Source organism: Coregonus clupeaformis, unplaced genomic scaffold (genome assembly GCF_020615455.1).
Source record: "Coregonus clupeaformis isolate EN_2021a unplaced genomic scaffold, ASM2061545v1 scaf2876, whole genome shotgun sequence".
NCBI classification, from domain to species: Eukaryota; Metazoa; Chordata; class Actinopteri; order Salmoniformes; family Salmonidae; genus Coregonus; species Coregonus clupeaformis.
In genome coordinates, this window is record NW_025536330.1 from 10,387 (window position 1) to 32,160 (window position 21,774).

A 21,774-nucleotide genomic window follows, 5' to 3' on the forward strand; every position below is an offset into this window, starting at 1 on the left:
ATGACTAGCTCAGTTTTTATTTTTTATATTAATAATTGCACTTTCCCCTCCATCCCTTCATCCATCTATGCATCCCTCCCTCTATTCATCCATCCTCTACCCCCAAAATATGATTTACTAACACTTCCAATCTCCCATCTTTTCCAACCATGGCTCCATTGTCATGTCCTATTATATGGTCTATTCTATGCCTAAAAACGTTATTTTTTTCCTTGGCTATACCTTATTTTGCATGCCCCTCCCATCCTCCCTTTACCCTCCTACCCCCTACCCCCTACCCCCTCCTCTTGCCCCTCCCCCCTTGCCGCTACCCCAGCTGTGTGCACCGTGGGCGGTCAGAGCCGCTGGACCTCCACCTGGGAATGTTCCTGCCCACCCTGCTGAACCAGGCCAGTCCTGAGCAGGTGGAGACATTCTTCATACCCGCCTGGAACCTGGAGATCATCGGCACCTACGCACAGACAGAGATGGGCCACGGTAAAATGCTGAACAAACCGTACCTGATCACCAGCCTCCGGTCACCCCCATGCTCTGTGGAGTGGACAAGAGATGCATGCCCACCCTCTTTGACATTTGAGTCGAGCCACCAGAAAACTCTCACATACTCGTTAGGGAATTTTGCGTAAAAACGTCTCCCCAGATAAAACGTTTGTGTTGTTAAAGGTCCAATGCAGACGTTTTTATCTCAATATCAAATTGTTTCTGGGTAACAATTAAGTACCTTACTGTGATTGTTTTCAATTAAAATGGTCAAAAATAGCTTCTTAGCGAAGAGACATTTCTCAAGCAAGATTTTTGCAAGCACTGTCTGGGAGTGGTCTGAGTATGGAGGGGAATACTCAAAAGTAGCTGTTATTGACAGAGAGGTTTGGAACTAATTTACCGCCTGATGATGTCACCAGGCATTCCAAAACTCCATCCCACCAAAACAGGCTGACATTTTAGGCGGTCTTTTCAAACAGCTCACTAAAAGGGCATTATCAATAATTTTCACAATTTCACAGTATAATTCCAACCTCATAGTGTGGAAATATATATAAAACACAGGAATCATATTTGTGACTGCACTGGGCCTTTAAAAAAAAAGATATAAATAACAAAAAGGGCATTTCACTCTGGCCTTTTACTCTAACAACTAAAACCACTAATACTGGCTGGCTTGGAGAGTGGGTGTTGTGGGCCGTACAGCTTCGCACGGCTTCCCTTTTGGAATGTGCTCTGCCCCTGGTTCTCACACAGTCTTGTTGCCAGCCACGGTGAACGTGCCCACATGTAAAGCACCCTAAGTGACTTCCTTTCCAAAACGTGTACCCTCCACCGCCTCTGTCCCTTTTGTCCCCCTTTACTGTGTTTGGAAGTACATTGAGTTTAAAGATAGACAACCTACGTCCTTCGTCACATGTATCTGTCAAACGATTAAAATAATGAATCGAGTTAGTGGCGTTAGTTATAGGCATACTATGTTTTCATTGTAAAGGAAAGAAACAATCTATCAGAATGTTTCACCATAACACAAAAGTCACTGTAACATACAGCTGGCTATTAATGGTCCCAATGTTTAAGTAGGCCTACTCCCTCTTATCATTGTTCTTGAAGTTTAACACTTGCCCACAAACACACTCAAGTACTTCTTTCATTCCAATTTCTAATTGGAGGGATGACTATAGGGGAGGAAAAAGAACTGGCTCTATGGATACAAATAACATTTTGAACCTGTTCAACAATGTTATGAGTTCCACAGAAGACTAACAACAGCTCAGCCAGGTCATGAGTTGATGTAAAATATAATACAGCTATTAGATCTAGCCTAGGCTACTGATCCATGTTCTTCATCAACTAGTCACAAGCTGCTGCTACTAGAACTGGGATCATTTGCTTATATCTTTTGACCTGATAACTAAAACGGTAGCAAAATTAACAGCATAAAAAATGTCAGGGGTTAACTTTGACAGCCATAAACCGTACACATATTAGTTATGCGGATTGTAAGAAATATATTATTTTATTTGGTTTTGATTATTTGGTTTTGGTCTGTCAAACACCTACAATAGTTTTTCCACTATATAATATAATAACTTTTTGTTTTCAGATGAGGGAACTGGTTAAAAAACAAAAATGACATAAACAAAGTAGGCTACAAAGTATACCCACTAGACCCAACAAAGTATATTTACTGCTGTAAGAAAAAGCTAAGTTTGAAGTTGCAGTATTATTTGAGATTTGATGGCTAGTCTTGTGTCAGTTTTGCACTGCATAATATTTGAAAACATCAATGTACTCCTGCCATAACTTAGTGATAACTCTCTTTCTTTGGTTTTATGTGTTGTGTGTTTGGGGGCCTGGTGTCTTTCTCATTGTCTAGGCACCCACCTCAGGGGGCTTGAAACCACGGCAATGTATGACCCGGCCACCCAGGAGTTTGTCATGAACAGCCCGACCATCACCTCCATCAAGTGGTGGCCTGGTGGATGTGAGTACACTCACGCACTTTAGCTTCAGGGCATGGTCCATACACATACAATCAAACCAATCCCCAGTTAAGTTAGTGGACTTTGCTTCTGAAGAAAACACATTCCACAACATTGCTGAACAAGATCAGACCATTTACTGCTGATTCTCATTGTAGTGTGGACCAGAGACTTAAATGACTGCCAAATTATTTCAATAGAATTAGTTGAATAGTGAGAACTGACATACAGTGGGGGAAAAAAGTATTTAGTCAGCCACCAATTGTGCAAGTTCTCCCACTTAAAAAGATGAGAGAGGCCTGTAATTTTCATCACAGGTACACGTCAACTATGACAGACAAAATGAGAATTATTTTTCCAGAAAATCACATTTGTAGGATTTTTAATGAATTTATTTGCAAATTATGGTGGAAAATAAGTATTTGGTCAATAACAAAAGTTTCTCAATACTTTGTTATATACCCTTTGTTGGCAATGACACAGGTCAAACGTTTTCTGTAAGTCTTCACAAGGTTTCCACACACTGTTGCTGGTATTTTGGCCCATTCCTCCATGCAGATCTCCTCTAGAGCAGTGATGTTTTGGGGCTGTCGCTGGGCAACACGGTCTTTCAACTCCCTCCAAAGATTTTCTATGGGGTTGAGATCTGGAGACTGGCTAGGCCACTCCAGGACCTTGAAATGCTTCTTATGAAGCCACTCCTTCGTTGCCCGGGCGGTGTGTTTGGGATCATTGTCATGCTGAAAGACCCAGCCACGTTTCATCTTCAATGCCCTTGCTGATGGAAGGAGGTTTTCACTCAAAATCTCACGATACATGGCCCCATTCATTCTTTCCTTTACACGGATCAGTCGTCCTGGTCCCTTTGCAGAAAAACAGCCCCAAAGCATGATGTTTCCACCCCCATGCTTCACAGTAGGTATGGTGTTCTTTGGATGCAACTCAGCATTCTTTGTCCTCCGAACACGACGAGGTGAGTTTTTACCAAAAAGTTATATTTTGGTTTCATCTGACCATATGACATTCTTCCAATCCTCTTCTGGATCATCCAAATGCACTCTAGCAAACTTCAGACGGGCCTGGACATGTACTGGCTTAAGCAGGGGGACACGCCTGGCACTGCAGGATTTGAGTCCCTGGCGGCGTAGTGTGTTACTGATGGTAGGCTTTGTTACTTTGGTCCCAGCTCTCTGCAGGTCATTCACTAGGTCCCCCCGTGTGGTTCTGGGATTTTTGCTCACTGTTCTTGTGATCATTTTGACCCCACGGGGTGAGATCTTGCGTGGAGCCCCAGATCGAGGGAGATTATCAGTGGTCTTGTATGTCTTCCATTTCCTAATAATTGCTCCCAGAGTTGATTTCTTCAAACCAAGCTGCTTACCTATTGCAGATTCAGTCATCCTAGCCTGGTGCAGGTCTACAATTTTGTTTCTGGTGTCCTTTGACAGCTCTTTGGTCTTGGCCATAGTGGAGTTTGGAGTGTGACTGTTTGAGGTTGTGGACAGGTGTCTTTTATACTGATAACAAGTTCAAACAGGTGCCATTAATACAGGTAACGAGTGGAGGACAGAGGATCCTCTTAAAGAAGAAGTTACAGGTCTGTGAGAGCCAGAAATCTTGCTTGTTTGTAGGTAACCAAATACTTATTTTCCACCATAATTTGCAAATAAATTCATTAAAAAGTGATTTTCTGGATTTTTTTTCTCATTTTGTCTGTCATAGTTGACGTGTACCTATGATGAAAATTACAGGCCTCTCATCTTTTTAAGTGGGAGAACTTGCACAATTGGTGGCTGACTAAATACTTTTTTACCCCACTGTAGCTAATCTTATGAATCCATAGAAGTGTAATGGACTCGCTTTCCCTGTCCGTCTCGCTCTCTTCTCCTCTCTCTCCAGTGGGTAAGACGTCTAACCACGCCATAGTTCTGGCCCAGCTCCACACCCAGGGGAAGTGTCACGGCCTGCACGCATTCATCGTACCTCTCCGCAGTATGAACACCCACATACCACTGCCAGGTACTGTACACACTGCTGTGCGTGTGTCAAAAAGAGTGTGTTTGTGTCTGTTTTCCAGTGTCTGTCTGTGTCTCCTAGATGTAGCTTTGGTGGTAGCCTACTGTCTAGTGAACTCACTCTCTTTCTCTCTCAGGTGTGGTGGTAGGGGACATAGGACCCAAGTTTGGCTTTGATGAGGTTGACAATGGTTACCTGAAATTGGAGAACGTACGAATTCCTCGCGACAACATGCTGATGAAATATGCAAAGGTGAGTGACTGGGCAGTTAAGCACATTTCAAGGAGACACTGTTCTTTTATTCTGTTGGTTAGGATAGATTCTAATGCTGTCACAGCATAGATGTTAAGATATATTGTATGCATATTCGGAGGGGAGTCTGTGTGTCTGTATGTGATGACACGCAATACTTTCCATTACACACTTAACTTCTTTGAGTTGAGCTACTTGATTGTTTGACCTTACAGTGTATACTTACTAACTGATTGTCCTAGAACTGTATACCACAGACCAGTGGTGGTCGGTGCCGTTTAAGATGAGGGAGGACGATTTTCTTTTATGAGCCTTATTTCTATTACAGCATATTGGATGACTGTCGTTCATATTCCATTCACCCAGCTCAATGTAACAGCGATAGGGTTAGGCTACTACATGATACTACACCTTTCCCATACCCATCATGAGGTTGCTACAACCTAGCCTATGAATGAAAGTTTACAACGTAGGTGCACACATGTCGAGAGAGAATTTTGTAATCAAGGTGACAGTGACACATTCAATACCGCCTTGCACACTGTTGCCTGCATCTAGGTGATCTAAGGTGTAATCATTAGATCAACAGTGGCAAACAAGAGTTTCTATTGGACAAATTCAGGTATGTTTATCCCCGTTCCTTTTGCTTCCGTTTAAGATTTTTTTTTCAACAGAATCGGCGGAATGAATACACTCCTGATCACACACAAACAGTTCACTTTCATAGCAGCCACTTACAAAAAGCATGATCACTTTGCTTATTGTATTCCTTCTCGCATATTAGTCTACATGCTACTAGAACTAACACTTTTTAGTAAACCCACTACAATCATGCAGTAAGTACAGTGTGCAGTCAGCAAGCAGTTTAACAGTTACACCGGCAGGCCCCAGTGGCAATAAATTAACTTGACTTGGAAGAGTTCCAGTGTTGGATAGCCATAGCCAGCTAGCGAATATAGAATCTGTTTCTGTTTGTGCCGGGTGTTTGAGTAGGCTAAACTAGCTAGCTGCATTCGCTAGCTAAGTGAAAAAAATACAATGACAAATAGCTAGCTCCCTCTCTCTCCACCTTCATAAAAAAATAAAAATAAATGTTTGTTCAAAGCTGTTCAACTATTGTCTTTCTCTTTCTTTGAGTCAACTACTAACCACATTTTATGCAGTGCTAACTAGCTGTAGCTTATGCTTTCAGTACTAGATTCATTCTTTGATCCTTTGATTGGGTGGACATGTCAGTCCATGCTACAAGAGCTCTGAAGTTGTCATAATTACTGTGTAAGTCTATTGAAGGGGGTAGAACCATGAGCCTCCTCAGCTTTGTATTGAAGTCAGTGTTCCCAGAGGAGGACAGAAACAAGCTGTCCTCCGGCTACACCATGGTGCTACCCTACATAGTGCTGTTGCGGCTATTGTAGACCTACATCAATTATTTGGTGACGTTAAGATATTTATTATAGTTTCATCAACAAAAAAATAAAATATTCTGAAATTCACTGAGAAGGATGGTCCTCCCCTTCCTTCTCTGAGGAGCCTCCACTGCCACAGACAGTATGTATTCTCCCCACCAGGTGGAGGCAGACGGTACGTACGTGAAGCCTCCCAGTGCCAAGCTGACCTACGGCACAATGGTGTTCATCAGGTCCATGATCGTAGGGGAAGCGGCCCACGCCCTCGCCAAGTCCTGCACCATTGCCATCCGCTACAGCTCCGTACGGCACCAGTCTGAGATACGCCCAGGGTCAGTCGTAGCTCTGGACACACCAGGGTGGTGTCGATTAGGTCACACTGTAGCAAACAGTTTTGAGACGGAAATCGAAAATGAGTGATTCTTATTGTACAGATACTACTTTCCTGTGTTTATGTTTAGGTGAGTTTTCATCCGTTTGGTGCCTAATGAACATGAGCCTGGATATACACATTTACTAAAACATACATAAATAGTCAAAGGAATACAAAAATACTCTTACGTATACTTACACACATCCATACACAAGTAACACACTCAGACACAAACAAGAACAGGAAGCAAAGTACTTTAACCTTTACCATTAACTAAATCTATACTCATATTCTAATTGTGTGAGAGCTGATGTAGAAAGACGTTATATAGAGTTTGGGTAGATATTAGGAAGCGTTACTCATATAATATCTGTATCTAAATGTTCTTCAAAGACTAACACATGATAGCAAGCGAACCATTAACCTTATATCTAAGTCTATATTCTAATTGTGTGGTTCCTCCAGAGAGCCGGAGCCCCAGATCATGGACTACCAGACCCAGCAGTACAAGCTGTTCCCCCTGCTGGCAACAGCCTATGCCTACAAGTTTGTGGGTCATTACATGAACCAGGTCTACCACCGCATCACTGGAGACATCAGCCAGGGAGACTTCAGTGAACTACCAGAGGTACATACAGTAAATACTAGCCTGAGATCCAGAACCTGTTTTGCTAACTTTCCACGCCTTGTAGTCCGTGTCATGCTAAACAAGGAGTGACAAGGAGTGGAATGATAGCTAAACAGACTGGTACCCAGGCTAAGTAAATACCTCCTCTTGATATAGTACATGGTACATGACAAAATAGTTTTTTTCTAACCACGTGACCTGACCAGGAAAAAGGGGAAAACACTGCACTCACTGAAAATAGTCTTGAAATGTTTCATCCAATTTAAGCGGCAGAAGTCTAATGGAGGTGTTTTGACAACAGGCTTCGTCTGTGTTAATTCTTTAGTCTAAGACATTGGGGGAGGAGGGAGGTGCTAAGCTGACATGGAATTGTTTAAAAGATGGTCATACTATGGATCATTTAGCTATTTTATTTGGAATTTTAAACCATTTATTTGATAAAATATTGAATTTGGCCTTTACTACTGAAGCCCATAGAAACACATTGAATAACATTCATAAATGGCAAAAAGGAAAGTCTAAACTTATCATAAGAAACAAGGTTTTGAAGTGTCTGTCCTAAATCTTTTTTTTTTTACACATATTTTTGGGGTAGGCATAAAACTACCTTCATACTTCCATTTGTTTATTAAAACCGTTACCGGTTACCTTAAGACGAGTTTGTAGCCCAAACGGTTCGGACAGTTCACACATCGACGGTACCGACTTAAGACGTGTCTCCTGACACTTGTGGGGGTTGTAGAGCAAAACAGAGAACGTGTTCGTGAGAGTCTCCCCTTTCCATAGATAGAGTGGTTCGGACGCTACAGACGTTTTCGTGAGAAGACCGATTTTCTGGATGTCTCATGGTCTAACAAACACAGCTCTAGCTCTGCCACCTTTCACCGCAGATGCGGAAGTGCGACACTAGCGGATGTGGTGGATTGAGACACATCCAATGCAACAAAACAGATATCTCTTGCTTAAACTTACCCTGTGCCCATCCTCTACCATTCTGTGTCAATATAACTGTACCCTGTGCCCATCCTCTACCATTCTGTGTCAATATAACTGTACCCTGTGCCCATCCTCTACCATTCTGTGTCAATATAACTGTACCCTGTGCCCATCCTCTACCAATATAACTGTACCCTGTGCCCATCCTCTACCATCCTGTGTCAATATAACTGTACCCTGTGCCCATCCTCTACCATTCTGTGTCAATATAACTGTACCCTGTGCCCATCCTCTACCATTCTGTGTCAATATAACTGTATCCTGTGCCCATCCTCTACCAATATAACTGTACCCTGTGCCCATCCTCTACCATTCTGTGTCAATATAACTGTACCCTGTGCCCATCCTCTACCATCCTGTGTCAATATAACTGTATAACCCTGTGACATCCTCTGACCTGTGCCCAGCTCCATGCCCTGTCCGCGGGCCTGAAGGCCTTCACCACATGGACGGCCAGCGCGGGCATCGAGGTGTGTCGCATGGCGTGTGGCGGGCACGGCTACTCCCGCTGCAGCGCCCTCCCAGACATCTATGTTAACTTTGTGGCCACGTGCACCTACGAGGGAGAGAACACCGTCATGATGCTGCAGACCGCCAGGTAGGTAACACACACACACACACACACACACACACACACACACACAGATGTGACACACACACATAGACACACACCCTGAAATGACACATTCTTTCCTCGCTGAATCAAAAACATAAATTAGTCACATTATACAGCTCACACAAACACACATTACAATGTATTCCAATACTTGCAAATCAGGGCAAATACAGTACCAGTCAAAAGTTTGGACACACCTACTCATTCCAGGATTTTTCTTTATTTGTACTATTTTCTACATTGTAGAATACAATTTACATTTGAGATTCTTCAAATAGCCACCCTTTGCCTTGATGACAGCTTTGCACACTCTTGGCATTCTCTCAACCAGCTTCACCTAGAATGCTTTTCCAACAGTCTTGAAGGAGTTCCCACATATGCTGAGCACTTGTTGGCTGCTTTTCCTTCACTCTACCGTCCGACTCATCCCAAACCATCTTTAATTGGATTGTGGAGGCCAGGTCATCTGATGCAGCACTCCATCACTCTCCTTCTTGGTATAATAGCCCTTACACAGCCTGGAGGTGTGTTGGGTCATTGTGCTGTTGAAAAACAAATTATAGTCCCACGAAGCCCAAACCAGATGGGATGGCGTATCGCTGCAGAATGCTGTGGTAGCCATGCTGGTTAAGTGTGTCTTGAATTCTAAATAAATCACAGACAGTGTCACCAGCAAAGCACACCCACACCATAACACCTCCATGCTTTACGGTGGGAAATACACATGCTGAGATAATCCGTTCACCCACACCACGTCTTACAAAGACACAGCGGTTGGAACCAAAAATCTCCAATTTGGACTCCAGACCAAAGGACACATTTCCATTGCTCGTATTTCTTGGCCCAAGCAAGTCTCTTCTTCTTATTGGTGTCCTTTAGTAGTGGTTTCTTTGCAGCAATTCGACCATGAAGGCCTGTTTCACACAATCCCCTCAGAACAGTTTATGACTTGAACTCTGTGAAGCATTTATTTGAGCTGCAATTTCTAAGGCTGGTAACTCTAATGAACTTATCCTCTGCAGCAGAGGTAACTCTGGGTCTTCCATTCCTGTGGTGGTTTCATCATAGCGCTTGATGGTTTTTGCGACTGCACTTGAAGAAACGTTCAAAGTTCTTGAAATGTTCCGTATTCACTGACCTTGATGGACTGTCGTTTCTCTTTGCTTATTTAAGCTGTTCTTGCCATAATATGGACTTGGTCTTTTACCAAACAGGGCTATCTTCTGTATACCCCCCTACCTTGTCACAACACAACTGATGCATTCCAGGTGACTACCTCATGAAGCTGGTTGAGAGAATGCCAAGAGTGTGCAAAGCTGCCATCAAGGCAAAGGGTGGCTATTTGAAGAATCTCAAATATAAAATATATTTTGATTTGTTTAACACTTTTGGTTACTACATGATTCCATATGTGTTATTTCACAGTTTTGATGTCTTCACTATTATTCTACAATGTAAAAAATAGTAAAAATCAAGAAAATCCCTTGAATGAGTAGGTGTGCCAAACTTTTGACTGGTAGTGTAGGTCTAGTATTAAAAAGCTATTGTGTGATATTGTGCCCTGCACATCAAAGGTAGTAATGATCAACAAAGCATCGATCTAACTGTCTACAGGTTTTTGGGAGTGTGTTCAGTTAAGCACTGCCAAGTGTGAGGTGTACAATGGAAAGTAATTGAATGGGAGTGAGTGAGACTAGGACCAAATGAATAGGTGTGTATGAGTTTTTGTTTCCTTAGCGCTAGAGCTGGGTGTTCAACCGCATTTTACTATATACCTGTAATGATGCACGGACTGGTTTGGATTTGTACCTTACATAATGGTATTTCAATGTTTGGTTAAATGTAATATAAATGTAATAACTGAGTGATTTAACTTGAAAAATGATTGCAATCATCCGTTCTTACCGCCAGTAAGAGCATGCTTACAGTTGAGAACTGATCATTTTCTAGGAAGAGCTTTGGGTGCGCACATGTAATTGTGTGCCATGAATAGGCTGGTGCCTGTGAGGCAGTGACTGTGCCAAAAGCGCCTTAGAAATTGACACAATGCCCCTTGTGGCTAAAGTAAGAACTGCCATGGAATCCATTTGAAAATACATGGTCAGAGAATAATTATTTTCATTAAGGAAAAGTTACTTTTTCACAATAGAGGCATACAAAGACAAAACTAATATTTTTCAGTGTGAAAATGATAACAAATGAGTGAAGGAAATTGATGAAAAGGCTGAAAATTATTTTGGGTTTGAGTTTATATAAAACAATCAAAGACAGAAAGCCCCATTTAAACCAGGTAGAATGTATTTGTTGCCACCCTAGGGTCATGCATTACTCATGAATTATATTTAGAACTTTTTATTATTCCAAAACACAAAATACCGTCAATTACCGTCAAAAATGAGAAAGCTATTGTGATATGATATGTTGGCCCTATCGCCCAGCTCTACTTTGTGTGCGTTCTTGTCTGTGTGTGACCTTTGACCCTATCCACTGTCTTCCTCACTTGTTTGCATCCCCCTCTCCCCAGGTTCTTGATAAAGAGCTACCGGCAGGCGTCGGCAGGCCACCAGCTGAGTGGCATCGTGTCCTACCTGAACGAGTCAGAATGTAGGCTGCAGCCCCAGACTGTGTCCTCCGGACCCACTGTAGTCAACATCAATGACCTGGCCAGCCTTGTGGAGGCTTACAAACTACGAGCTGCCAAGTAAGTGGGCCTACAAACTCACCAAAATGTAATAGTAATAGATCGCATTTAGATATTTGGTCTTCACTAAATATCAAAGGCCTGTACATTATATGGCAGAGACTTTCAATCAGAGCAATGTATTAGTTGGTGCCAGGCAATGCAATGGGTTGCGCTAAAACGTTCCACCAGTCCAGCAAACCAGCACACAGCTAAATGTACTTGTACTCTATGGACAGTCATGCATCAGTTTCTGTTTAACGGTGTCCTATGTCAATGCCTCTGTGTGTCTTTAGGCTGGTTGAGTTGGCAGCTAAGAGTATTCAGCAGGAGCTACAGAAGAGGGTCAGTCAGGAGGATGCCTGGAACAATAGTGCTATAGACCTGGTCAGAGCCTCTGATGTAAGTCACCTTACCAACCTGGGATATGGAATGTGTTGTTTTTTGGGAGGGAGCCACCCACACACAGTAAGGTAAAAAAAAAACATTGTTGATGTGAAATGCTAAATTTGAACTACAAACTAAATCCTACTCCTTTCCTCCCTCTTTCAATTTCCTTTTCCTATCTCATTCCTCCTATCGTCCTCATTTAACTCTCATCTATCACTTCTCCCCCTCCCCTCTCCATCTCCAGGCCCACTGTCACTATGTGGTGGTGAAGCTGTTTGCAGCTAAGCTGGGGGAGATGGGAGACACGGGAGTGCACTCTGTCCTCAGCACCCTGGCCCTGCTTTACGCCCTCCAGGGCATCCAACAGCACAGCGGAGACTTCCTCCAGGTAACCACCACCATGGCAACTGTCAAACCCACACTATCTCCCAGGGGGGAAAAAGGACTACATACATACTCTAGTACTATGTTAATATGTGAATTTCAATGCGACCATAAATGGGTCCCATATTAAGTCTATATTCATTTTTATAACGTCATGTATGATGTTTAAAGCAAGACATGGTTTTACACTCTCGTACTTGTATCACTTATAAAAGGAAGATTATCTTCTTACTCTTAACTTTCCGATTTGTTTGATTTGATCCTACATATAAAGGCTTTACCTCGTTTGTCTTGACATTTTAACCTATTATTGCCTATTTATTGAGAACACATTCTCTTTAACAATAACGACCTGACAATAATTCCTTCCTTACTCTAGACTGGTCTCCTGAGTGGGCCCCAGCTCTCCCAGGTGTCCCAGCGTCTGAAGGAGCTTCTGGCCCAGCTGAGGCCCAATGCAGTGGCCCTGGTGGACGCCTTCGACTACCGCGACGAAATGCTCAACTCCGTCCTGGGACGCTACGACGGCAACGTCTATGAGCACATGTTCGAGTGGGCCCGCCGCTCGCCTCTCAACAAGACAGAGGTCAGAATTAATGGAGAGGGCCTTAAAAAAAGAGAGACTGAGATTAAGATTTTTTATTTTTTTTCATTATTAAGAACATGAATAGGCCATTTGAGAACCATTTACAAGCATCTGTTTCAGATTATGAAATGCCAAATTGTCTCTTTGTTCATTGCGTAGTTTGCCTACATAAAGATGGCAATCTAATGAATGATTTGCTGTAGTAGTAAGTCTTCTGCAGAGTAACCTTGTCCCCAGGCTAATTGCTACCGACAAAGAGAGAGGGAGCCGGTGGGTGGAAGAGACTACCTGCAGAGTATTCAAACTGACCCTCCTTCCCTCTCCTCTCTCTCCTCTAGGTCCACGAATCCTACCACAAGTACCTGAAACCCCTGCAGGCCAAGCTGTGAGATGAGATGACCCCTGAGCCTTCACCTTTGACCCCTGATTCTCACCTGACCCCTCCACTACAGGGGACAGGAAGCACACTAACACTAATCCAGCTGTGGGACCCCATCAAGGCCGCCTATCCACCAATCGGAAGGGCTCATTCCACCTGCCCCTTCTGTGTTTAATCAACCACAGGTGGTGAACATTGGAGATCAGCCTCCTTACCCCACCTCTACTGATGTGCTGCTAATGAATCAATCATTCTACTGGACTTATTCAACTAGCTAACTAGACTCATAGGTATTTAGTTTGAGTTTTATATACCCCATGCCTAGTTAATGGATTGAATCCAAGAATCGAAGGTCTGAGAAAACATAAGAAGGAGAGGAAGCAAAACTACTGTAGTTAGCATGCGAGGTGGCCTAAAGATGAAGGGGTTTTGATGACTGATCCTTGTGATCTAATCAAGCTCTTTGGATCATGTACATTGCAAATCTCTCGATTTGTTGAGATATGTTAAATCCCATTTTAATCTGGATGATTTCTGATCATGCATGTCACAGTATTTGACGCTAATGTACTGTGGATGGGTGTCTGTAGTAGTGCGGGTCAGTTGTGGTTTGCAATGAACCAAGGTGTGCATGTCTGTCTGTCTAGATGTGAGAGAGTTTGTGGTTGTGGGGTAGTGAATGTGATTAGTGAATAATGAGTTGATGAGTAAGCTATACCAGAGTGTGATTCTGAAACTAGTGATTTGAGGAAAGGGGCCTTTCAATTCTTGCACTTAATACAAACTACTAGTATATATGCATGAGGATCTTTTCTACCACGTGGGGCTTAATTACCAAGAAATTACATGAAAATCAAACTAGCTTGATGAACAAGGTCGTATTCATTAGGGCACACCGTGGTAAAACGTCTCGCAAAGGAAAGAAAACAAGCGGTTCTTATTGGACAAGTCCGGGTAGTTCCCCCTCTGTTTCAGTCAGTTTTCTTCCGTTTGGTGCCTATTGAAAATAACCCTGATGTGGCATTTGGAACAAGTACATTCTTCAACACAATGAAATAAGTATTTTTATACTTGATTACTAACTGTTGATTGTACTGCTGTTGGCTTTTACAGTATGTTGCAGATTGATACATGATTGATAGTTTCAAATGGAACGAAACAGTAATTACTGTTTGTGGGAGAATTATGTGCCTGCAGAATTTGTTTTACTTTAATACTAACATGTTAGCTCCATTATCACACTTGGTTGATGCGTATATTTTTGATTGAAGAATATGCTTTATACATTTATTTTGTGGATTTTCGTAGCAATTTAAGGATGTATGATTATTATTTCAATGTACTTACCGAATTTTTGTTTAACTAATTTTTGTGATAGTATTAGAAATCCATTCAGACTGAATGTTGTTTTTAAACAGATTTTGTTTATTGAATTTTAACTGAAAGTGAATCATTTGTCATGCTTAATGATCTTAGTAAAAAACTGGAAATATTAAAAACTATCAAACGATTTTCATGGTTTCCTTCAACTGTTTCATAGACTGCCAGAAGCAACCACTAGATGGTGCTATGAAATCAGAGCCATGTTTTTTTCATTACATTTTTACATTTTATTTCAATGGCATATAGATTTAGGAGAACCAATTATACAAATGGATGGAGGATAAATGATTGAGTGTAATCATTCATAAGATTATGAAGAGTGATTATATTAGCACATTAGATTATAACACTGCAATGAATCTGATTCAGAAAATTAATCTGTACTTTTACAATAAATCAATGCATTCTATTTAAAACCTTCTTCTTCTGGAATAGTTTTAACTCATGCGTGGGTGGAAATGTCAAATTAAGTGCTCTCACTTCTCCTTTCCATATATAACTATAGCAAGACAGGTTACTTTCATGTTAGTTTGCTTTAGCATTTTGGGGAGGGATTGTTTTTGCTGGGAAAGTCTCATGTCTCCCTTATTGCGTCATTTAGGGGTGTCAAGCTTCGGGACTCAAAGAGCATTATTATCAAGTTATATTTATGCCCTTTCACAAACACAAGCATACAAACATAACCAAAAGATATAAAACTATTACAAGCCCACCAACGGCGGACATAACTGGACTATATTAATATTATTACTAAACCATTCTTGACTTCTATGTGTGTCTGTCATTTATCAGATAGGTTAGGCCTGTCTAGTATTAACTCCGCCCACCTTCGCAATCAGGATATTTGGAGAGAGAAGGAGAGTAACACGTTGGTGCTACATTGTATGAATGTTAGGAACAAAAATTGTATCTTGTTTTGAGTTACATTGATGAAAGTAACATATTTTTCCTTAAAGGTGAGTAGCCTATTTTCTTTTCCAATATTTAATAGTTTTTTCAAAATGTGTTTATGATCGAGTGAGCACAATGTGTGGTTTTTACCAGTCCTCTTAATGGAGTTTCAGACAGCGAAACAATAGGAAAATTGTAGGCGTGAGGAAGTCACATGAATTATAGTCAATGAATTATAAAGTAATTTAACTATTTCAACATTGGAATTGGAATCATCAAAGGACCGCAAACGATATCATGGCACGCGCGCAGTTAAAAGGTGAAAACATACTATTCATATTCCATTGTTGCGCTGCCCGGGAAAAATAATTCACTGAAGGAAAATGTGTCAATTCCATTTTCACACAACCTTCGTTCAACTTCCGTCAAACGCCCGCTAACTGTCCTCACGTTACAACTCCGGTTGGTTTCCCACTTTTCCAGAAAATGTGGGAGGGTTTGGTTTGTTGACACGACAGGATACAGTATCGTTTTTATTGAAATTCGGTAAGGAAACAATTTTTTTGTATAATTTTGTTGACCTGTTTAAAAAATGTTTTTGTTATGGATACATGAAATGTCACTAAGCTTTAGTTCATGTACATGTAGCCTAGTAATGTAGGCTACTACTGGACTTGGCAACGACTTGCTTAATTATGCAGCCTCACTGTAACTAAGTAACGTTATGTAGTTCAACATTGTTAAATAGTTGCTACATATTTTTCTTATCTTGTTGCCAAAGTTATGATATTAGTTTACGGTGCAATGAATTACATGCCTTTTGATAGATGTTTGCCACAGTCACTGACTGAACTGGAAGATTAATGTACATGAGTTAACGTTTCTTATAGGGTTAAATAGTGAGAAAGTAATATGTGATATGAATATTATATCTTTATGAAAATGCTCAAATATCGTTTTAATGCAGTCTATAAAATTATGCAACCATTGTTGCAGTGCTGAGAAACTGGTAGAAATCTGCAGATAAGTAGTTGAAGATAGGCCTACAATATACAATCCATTCCTCAGTAGGGCAGGCTATCTTTGAAATGTCTGTATCATTAGTGCTCTTTTATTCATCCATGTTTTAAACAATGGAGTTTTACAGATCTCTTCCTTTTGAACTATGCATACTGTAGTGCATTTCAGAGGGAACAAAGAATAGAATGTTGATAAGCAACCACTGATCCACAACACCTGCATCAGTAGTCTTTAACTGTTAATTCTGTTACACCACAAGTGCACCTGCTGTCAAGCTAACAAGGTGTAGTGGAGTGAAATGTAACCTATGTAAATGCTAGTAGGAAAACAGAAAAAGTCAAATGGCCATGGTTGACTGCACTGGGAATCAGAAACAAGGTTGGTTTTCCAGATTAGCAAAAATTTAGAAAAGGAAAGGAAGATGCCTAGTCAGTTGTACAACTGAATGCATTCACCTGAAATGTGTCTTACGCATTTAACCCAACCCCTCTGAATCAGAGTGGTGCAGGGGGCTGCCTTAATTGACATTCACATCATCGGCCCCCGGGGAACAGTGGGTTAACTGCCTTGCTCAGGGGCAGAACGACAGATGTTTACCTTGTCAGCTCGGGGATTCAATCCAGCAACCTTTCGGTTATCGGCCCAATGGTCCCCCCAGCCAGTCTACCTGCCGCCGGTGTTGTGGAGCGACGCTCCCCATCCAACCTGACAGAGCTTGAAAGGATCTGCAGAGAAGAATGGGAAAAACTCCCCAAATACAGGTGTGCCAAGCTTGTAGCGTCATACACAACAAGACTCGAGGCTGTAATCGTTGCCAAAGGTACTTCAACAAAGTACTGAGTAAAGGGTCTGAATACTTATGTAAATGTGATATTTCAGTAAAAAATAAAAAAATGTTCCTGTTTCCATCAGTCCAGTCGTGACTTTTTTTTCATGCATCAGGTAATTCATCTGCATTAAATGGTTGGGTGGAAACCTGGATAATGACTATTCAGGCCTGCAGTCGTTCATTCTGTCTTTCCTCCCTCTTGGATTCTATGGAGTCATGCTTGCAACCCCCCCCCGGCCCCTCCTAGGTTTCTGCTCCAGTTCTCAGCTGTTGTGCCACAACATGCCTGCCAGAAAGCAGAGCCTTGACTCTCTCCTAGCGACACGCCTCATCCCAGTAGTATCTGTGGGCTCATTGGGATTTTTTCCTGCTACGTCATGGTCATGCCAATTCAACTTCCATACTGTCTGACGCATCAATCTTTGCTTCGACACGACACAGGAAAAGGGCCTAAACCTCAACCTGAAGGGAAGCAAGGCTGCTGAGGTAGTGGGACTTTGACATTAAATGTGATTCTCATAAACATCAGAGCATCGGAAGTTCAAAGCTTAATCCATTTTCTAATTCATGCACGCTGATCCAGGAAGGGATCTGACTGAAATGTCTGCGAATATTGGCGGAATGTGTGTCACAGACTCGTAGTATCCCGCTGTGTCTTCTTCAGATCGCTCTCATCTGTTGAGAGTGAGCCAGTGACGCATTCCACAGTCTGGAGGCTGGCTGTCTAGATGGCTGGCTTCCTCCTTGTGCTGTACTGCGCTCTAATGCAGTTGCACCCACGACAAGCCAAAAAACATGACATGCTGTGCAACTGGGAAATATCAGCACTGTCCATGTTGGATCCAGTTTGAAAGGTAACCCTGTTGAGCTCAGTGTCTCTGTGTATGCAAAATATTCACGGCCCTTGAAGGCAGCTAGGGGTCTCGGTAGGGGTGTTTTGAGCTGTGGTATTTGTAGTAAGCTTCCCGCCATTGCAAGTTTGGTCCTGCATGCATGCTCTGGGAAGTGCAGATTCGGTTTTCAGCTACAGTAGAACACTATCCAAGAATACTGTGATGAATCTTTCACAATAATTCTCTAGTTTCTCTGAGAAGCTTTCAATTGCTCAAAATGACAGAGGGTCTCATAGATTTGAGATCAGATGACCTAGCCTACTACTGTATTTTTCAACAAAAGTTATTCAACTTCTTAAACTGTTTGGTCACAAGAAAAGAACTAGCCCTTTGAGCAATGTAATTACCACACACATTGTGGTTAGGTTGACGAGTGAGGGGGTGTTTTCAGTAGCTACACTGATGTATTGATGCATTCTGAAGTCACTTTCCTACACCATTCGATTAATTCTCCTCCTGGTATGAAGAGATTACTGTTCTTGCTCGTTCATCCATGCACATGCAATTGCCAGTTACACCATCAATGCTATTGACATATTGCACAATTCACACAAGTCCTTTTGAGATATATTGAAGTCTGACATTTGTCATGATCTCGAGTCTCTCGCAAGTCTCTCAAAGTTCTTGGTGGGTATTTATCTACTATGTTCTGACTTGTGGTTCAAATGCTCTTTCAGGTTGAACTAATCAGGGTGGTAGAGAAGATGGAGGATGTTGCTGGTCACAGGATGTGGTGATGAGGCAATCATCTGAAGGACTCTTCCTCTTTCGTCCTGCTGCGAGTGGTCGGAGGTAACAGAGACCGATCGTCAGGCAACACCCATTTCTGGTGGCGAGTCGAGCAGTAAGTGTGAACGCTGTTCCACAGCTCCAAATGTGTGAGAATTATGTCAAGTGAGAAAATATGTGCTGGTACAGTATTTAACTGGCTTCATTTCTGTTATTTGTTTGAAACAGCTGTGTTTCCTACTCTTTTGAAATGTGTATGTTATGTGTGAGGAGTTAGTGTTCATATTGAAGCAGTGATGGAGAACAATGGATGTATATTGTACAGCTGAGAATGCTGAGCATCTGTACTGTACAGCTCTGCACAAGATGCCATTGAAGCTACAGTATATTCTTCAGTGGATGTTGTCATGTATTTCATAGCAAAAAGTGAAACTTCTGCATAGGTATCTAGTCTTAGAGAGTCTTAGCGTAGAACACAAAGGAAGGTTAAATGGCACCTGACGCGCTTAAGCATGTAGCCATGTAGCTAAACTCACCCAGGATGTACTGTACTTGGGCCGAACTGTTCAACATTGAAGCCTATGACAGAAAGTGAAACATGACACCAACTGCCCTTGCCTTTATCTATGTTTGGGAACTGGGTTCTAGGCCATTACCACTTCTAACTGTAACTAGCTATCACCGGTGGCAACCAAACCTAAACATTTCTGAAAGAGCACATTCCTGTCTGCCTGTGACCAGGGCTACGGTGTGAGGTGGCAGCTCACAGGTGTAGACCTTACCGTGAAATGCTTACTTACGAGCCCTTAACCAACAATGCAGTTTTAAGAAAATAGATTTCATAAAATATTTACACCATTTTTAAAAAGTACAAAAAAACAACAACAAAGTAACACAATAAAATAACAATAACGAGGCTATATACAAGGGGTACCGGTACCGAGTCAATGTGCGGGGGTACAGGTTAGTCGGGGTAATTTGTACATGTAGGTAGGGGTAAAGGGGTGCTTGGCGTCACGATAACACGCAGCAGCAGCACTCTGTGGACTATAGGGGCTTGGTGACAGACACTCATTTTTTCGCAGGAGGACACACACACACACACACTCGTACAGGAACACACGGTGGCACCAAACACCAAGGATGGAAATGAAGCATTGACGCCACAGGAGGTTGGTGGCACCTTAATTGGGGAGGACGGGCTCGTGGTAATAGCTGGAGCTGAATGTGTGGAATGGTATCAAATACATCAAACACATGGTTTCTATGTGTTTGATGCCATTCCATTTGCACCGTTCCAGACGTTATTATGAGCCGGTCTCCCCTCCGCAGCCTCCACTGATTGACGCTAATCTGCTAATGACTTAAGGCCAGGGTCATGTTCATTAGGCACCAAACAAAATAAACCAGACTGAAACAGGGAAGGACTACCTGGTGCTTGTCCCATAAGAAACCATCATTTTAGTTTTCCATTGCAAAATGTTTTCAAGAGCCCCACTCTCAACACTGGCCCCAATGTAAGAAGTGGACAGATGGCTTAGATTTCTTGAGTGGCTTGAAGTACACAGAGAGAGGGGGTGGAGAGAGAGACTGGGAGTGTGGAAGCTAGTGATACAGTAGTCGTGATAGGAGCACAATGGTTGTCACCCTGGGTATGTCACTACACGTTTGTGACTCACTACTGGGATGTGTGACTGGGCTGGGACTTGGAATTAGAGTGTACAAAACATTAAGAATACCTGCTCTTTCCATGACATAGACTGACCAGGTGAAAGCTATGATCCATTATTGATGTCACTTCAATCAGTGTAGATGAAGGGGAGGAGACAGGTTAAACGATTATTTTTAAGCCTTGAGACAATTGAGACATGGATTGTGTATGTGTACGGTGAATATGGTGAATGTATGGTGAATGTAGCCAGGCGCACCTATGTGTGTCAAGAAATGCAACGCTGCTGGGTTTTTCACGCTCAACAGTTTCCGGTGTGTATCAAGAATTGTCCACCACCCAACTGTGGGAAGCATTGAAGTCAACATGGGCCAGCATCCATGTGGAACGCTTTTGACAGTCCATGCCCGAAGAATTGAGGCTGTTCTGAGGGCAAAAGGGGGTGCAAATAAATGTTAGGAAGGTGTTCTTAATGTTTTGTACACTCAGTGTATATCATCAGCTGTGTTTTCTCTTTCAAGACGACTGTGACACTGTATTTTGGTTCCCACTACGGCTGTGGCGGTTATGAAATTTTGTCTGCCGGTGATTGTCAAGCAAATATATGCCGGTCTCACGTTAATTAACATAAACACATTTAGCATCTCCTGGCTTCCACACATTGCCTACAAGCCACTGATGCAGTCCTTTGGAACATCTACATTTTAGTCTAGTGAGTCCATGTAATATAGCCTACACCTTCACAATAAATCCATTATTTATTTTAGACAGGTCTAAAGAAACATGATATGAAGAAAGTGTAGTCTGTTTCAGAAGAACATAATAGCATACTCTTGAGCTGTCCTGATCTGGCTATGCCATATGGCTGTGGGCTACGCTAGTTCATTTAGCAGACAAGGTTTGCTTAGAATTCCGTGGCGTTATTTTATAGTATAAGGAATATAATTGAACAAAGCTGAATAAAATAGAAAGGATATTTGAGGGAGTGCGCACATGTGGCTATTCTGTGTTGAGCGGTTAACAAAGAAATGGGTACTCCTGTATGCTTAATTTAGTTATTAATGTAACTTTAGTTGTTCTACAAATGTTGGGCTATATGTTTAGATTTTTTATACATTGTAAGGCTGCATGATGCGACTTTAATGATGATTTGAAAAAAGTTGAGCATGACGCTTGAAAGGCATGC

The 21,774-nt window shown here is 42.0% G+C and overlaps 2 protein-coding genes across 4 annotated transcripts in view; both read left to right on the forward strand.

Annotated features, from left to right (window-relative positions):
• Window positions 1-274: 274 nt before the first annotated feature.
• Window positions 275-14,686, forward strand: LOC121533265 (peroxisomal acyl-coenzyme A oxidase 1-like). Its single transcript, XM_045219900.1, has 12 exons — window positions 275-477; window positions 2,363-2,470; window positions 4,368-4,487; window positions 4,621-4,736; window positions 6,305-6,474; window positions 6,981-7,143; window positions 8,547-8,737; window positions 11,280-11,456; window positions 11,732-11,837; window positions 12,070-12,213; window positions 12,589-12,795; window positions 13,134-14,686. Exons 1-12 carry the CDS (start codon window positions 363-365, stop codon window positions 13,182-13,184), a joined length of 1,668 nt encoding a protein of 555 aa, XP_045075835.1. The 5' UTR covers window positions 275-362; the 3' UTR covers window positions 13,185-14,686.
• Window positions 14,687-15,403: 717 nt separating this feature from the next.
• Window positions 15,404-21,774, forward strand: part of LOC121532593 (inactive rhomboid protein 2-like) — a gene marked incomplete at its 3' end in the record, with an annotated part of 31,336 nt that continues 24,965 nt past the window's right edge. For 2 of the 3 annotated variants that reach the window (XM_045219897.1, XM_045219899.1), the window contains 2 exon segments: window positions 15,404-15,513; window positions 18,868-19,034. 3 annotated transcript variants of the gene reach the window in all.

Bases quoted from the DNA above. Each gene is read 5' to 3' on its own strand.
- LOC121533265 (XM_045219900.1), top strand. From the start codon at position 363: ATGTTCCTGCCCACCCTGCTGAACCAGGCCAGTCCTGAGCAGGTGGAG. The intron at 6,475-6,980 runs GTCAGTCGTAGC...TGGTTCCTCCAG, and splicing joins CAGTCTGAGATACGCCCAGG to AGAGCCGGAGCCCCAGATCA. The intron at 11,457-11,731 runs GTAAGTGGGCCT...GTGTGTCTTTAG, and splicing joins TACAAACTACGAGCTGCCAA to GCTGGTTGAGTTGGCAGCTA.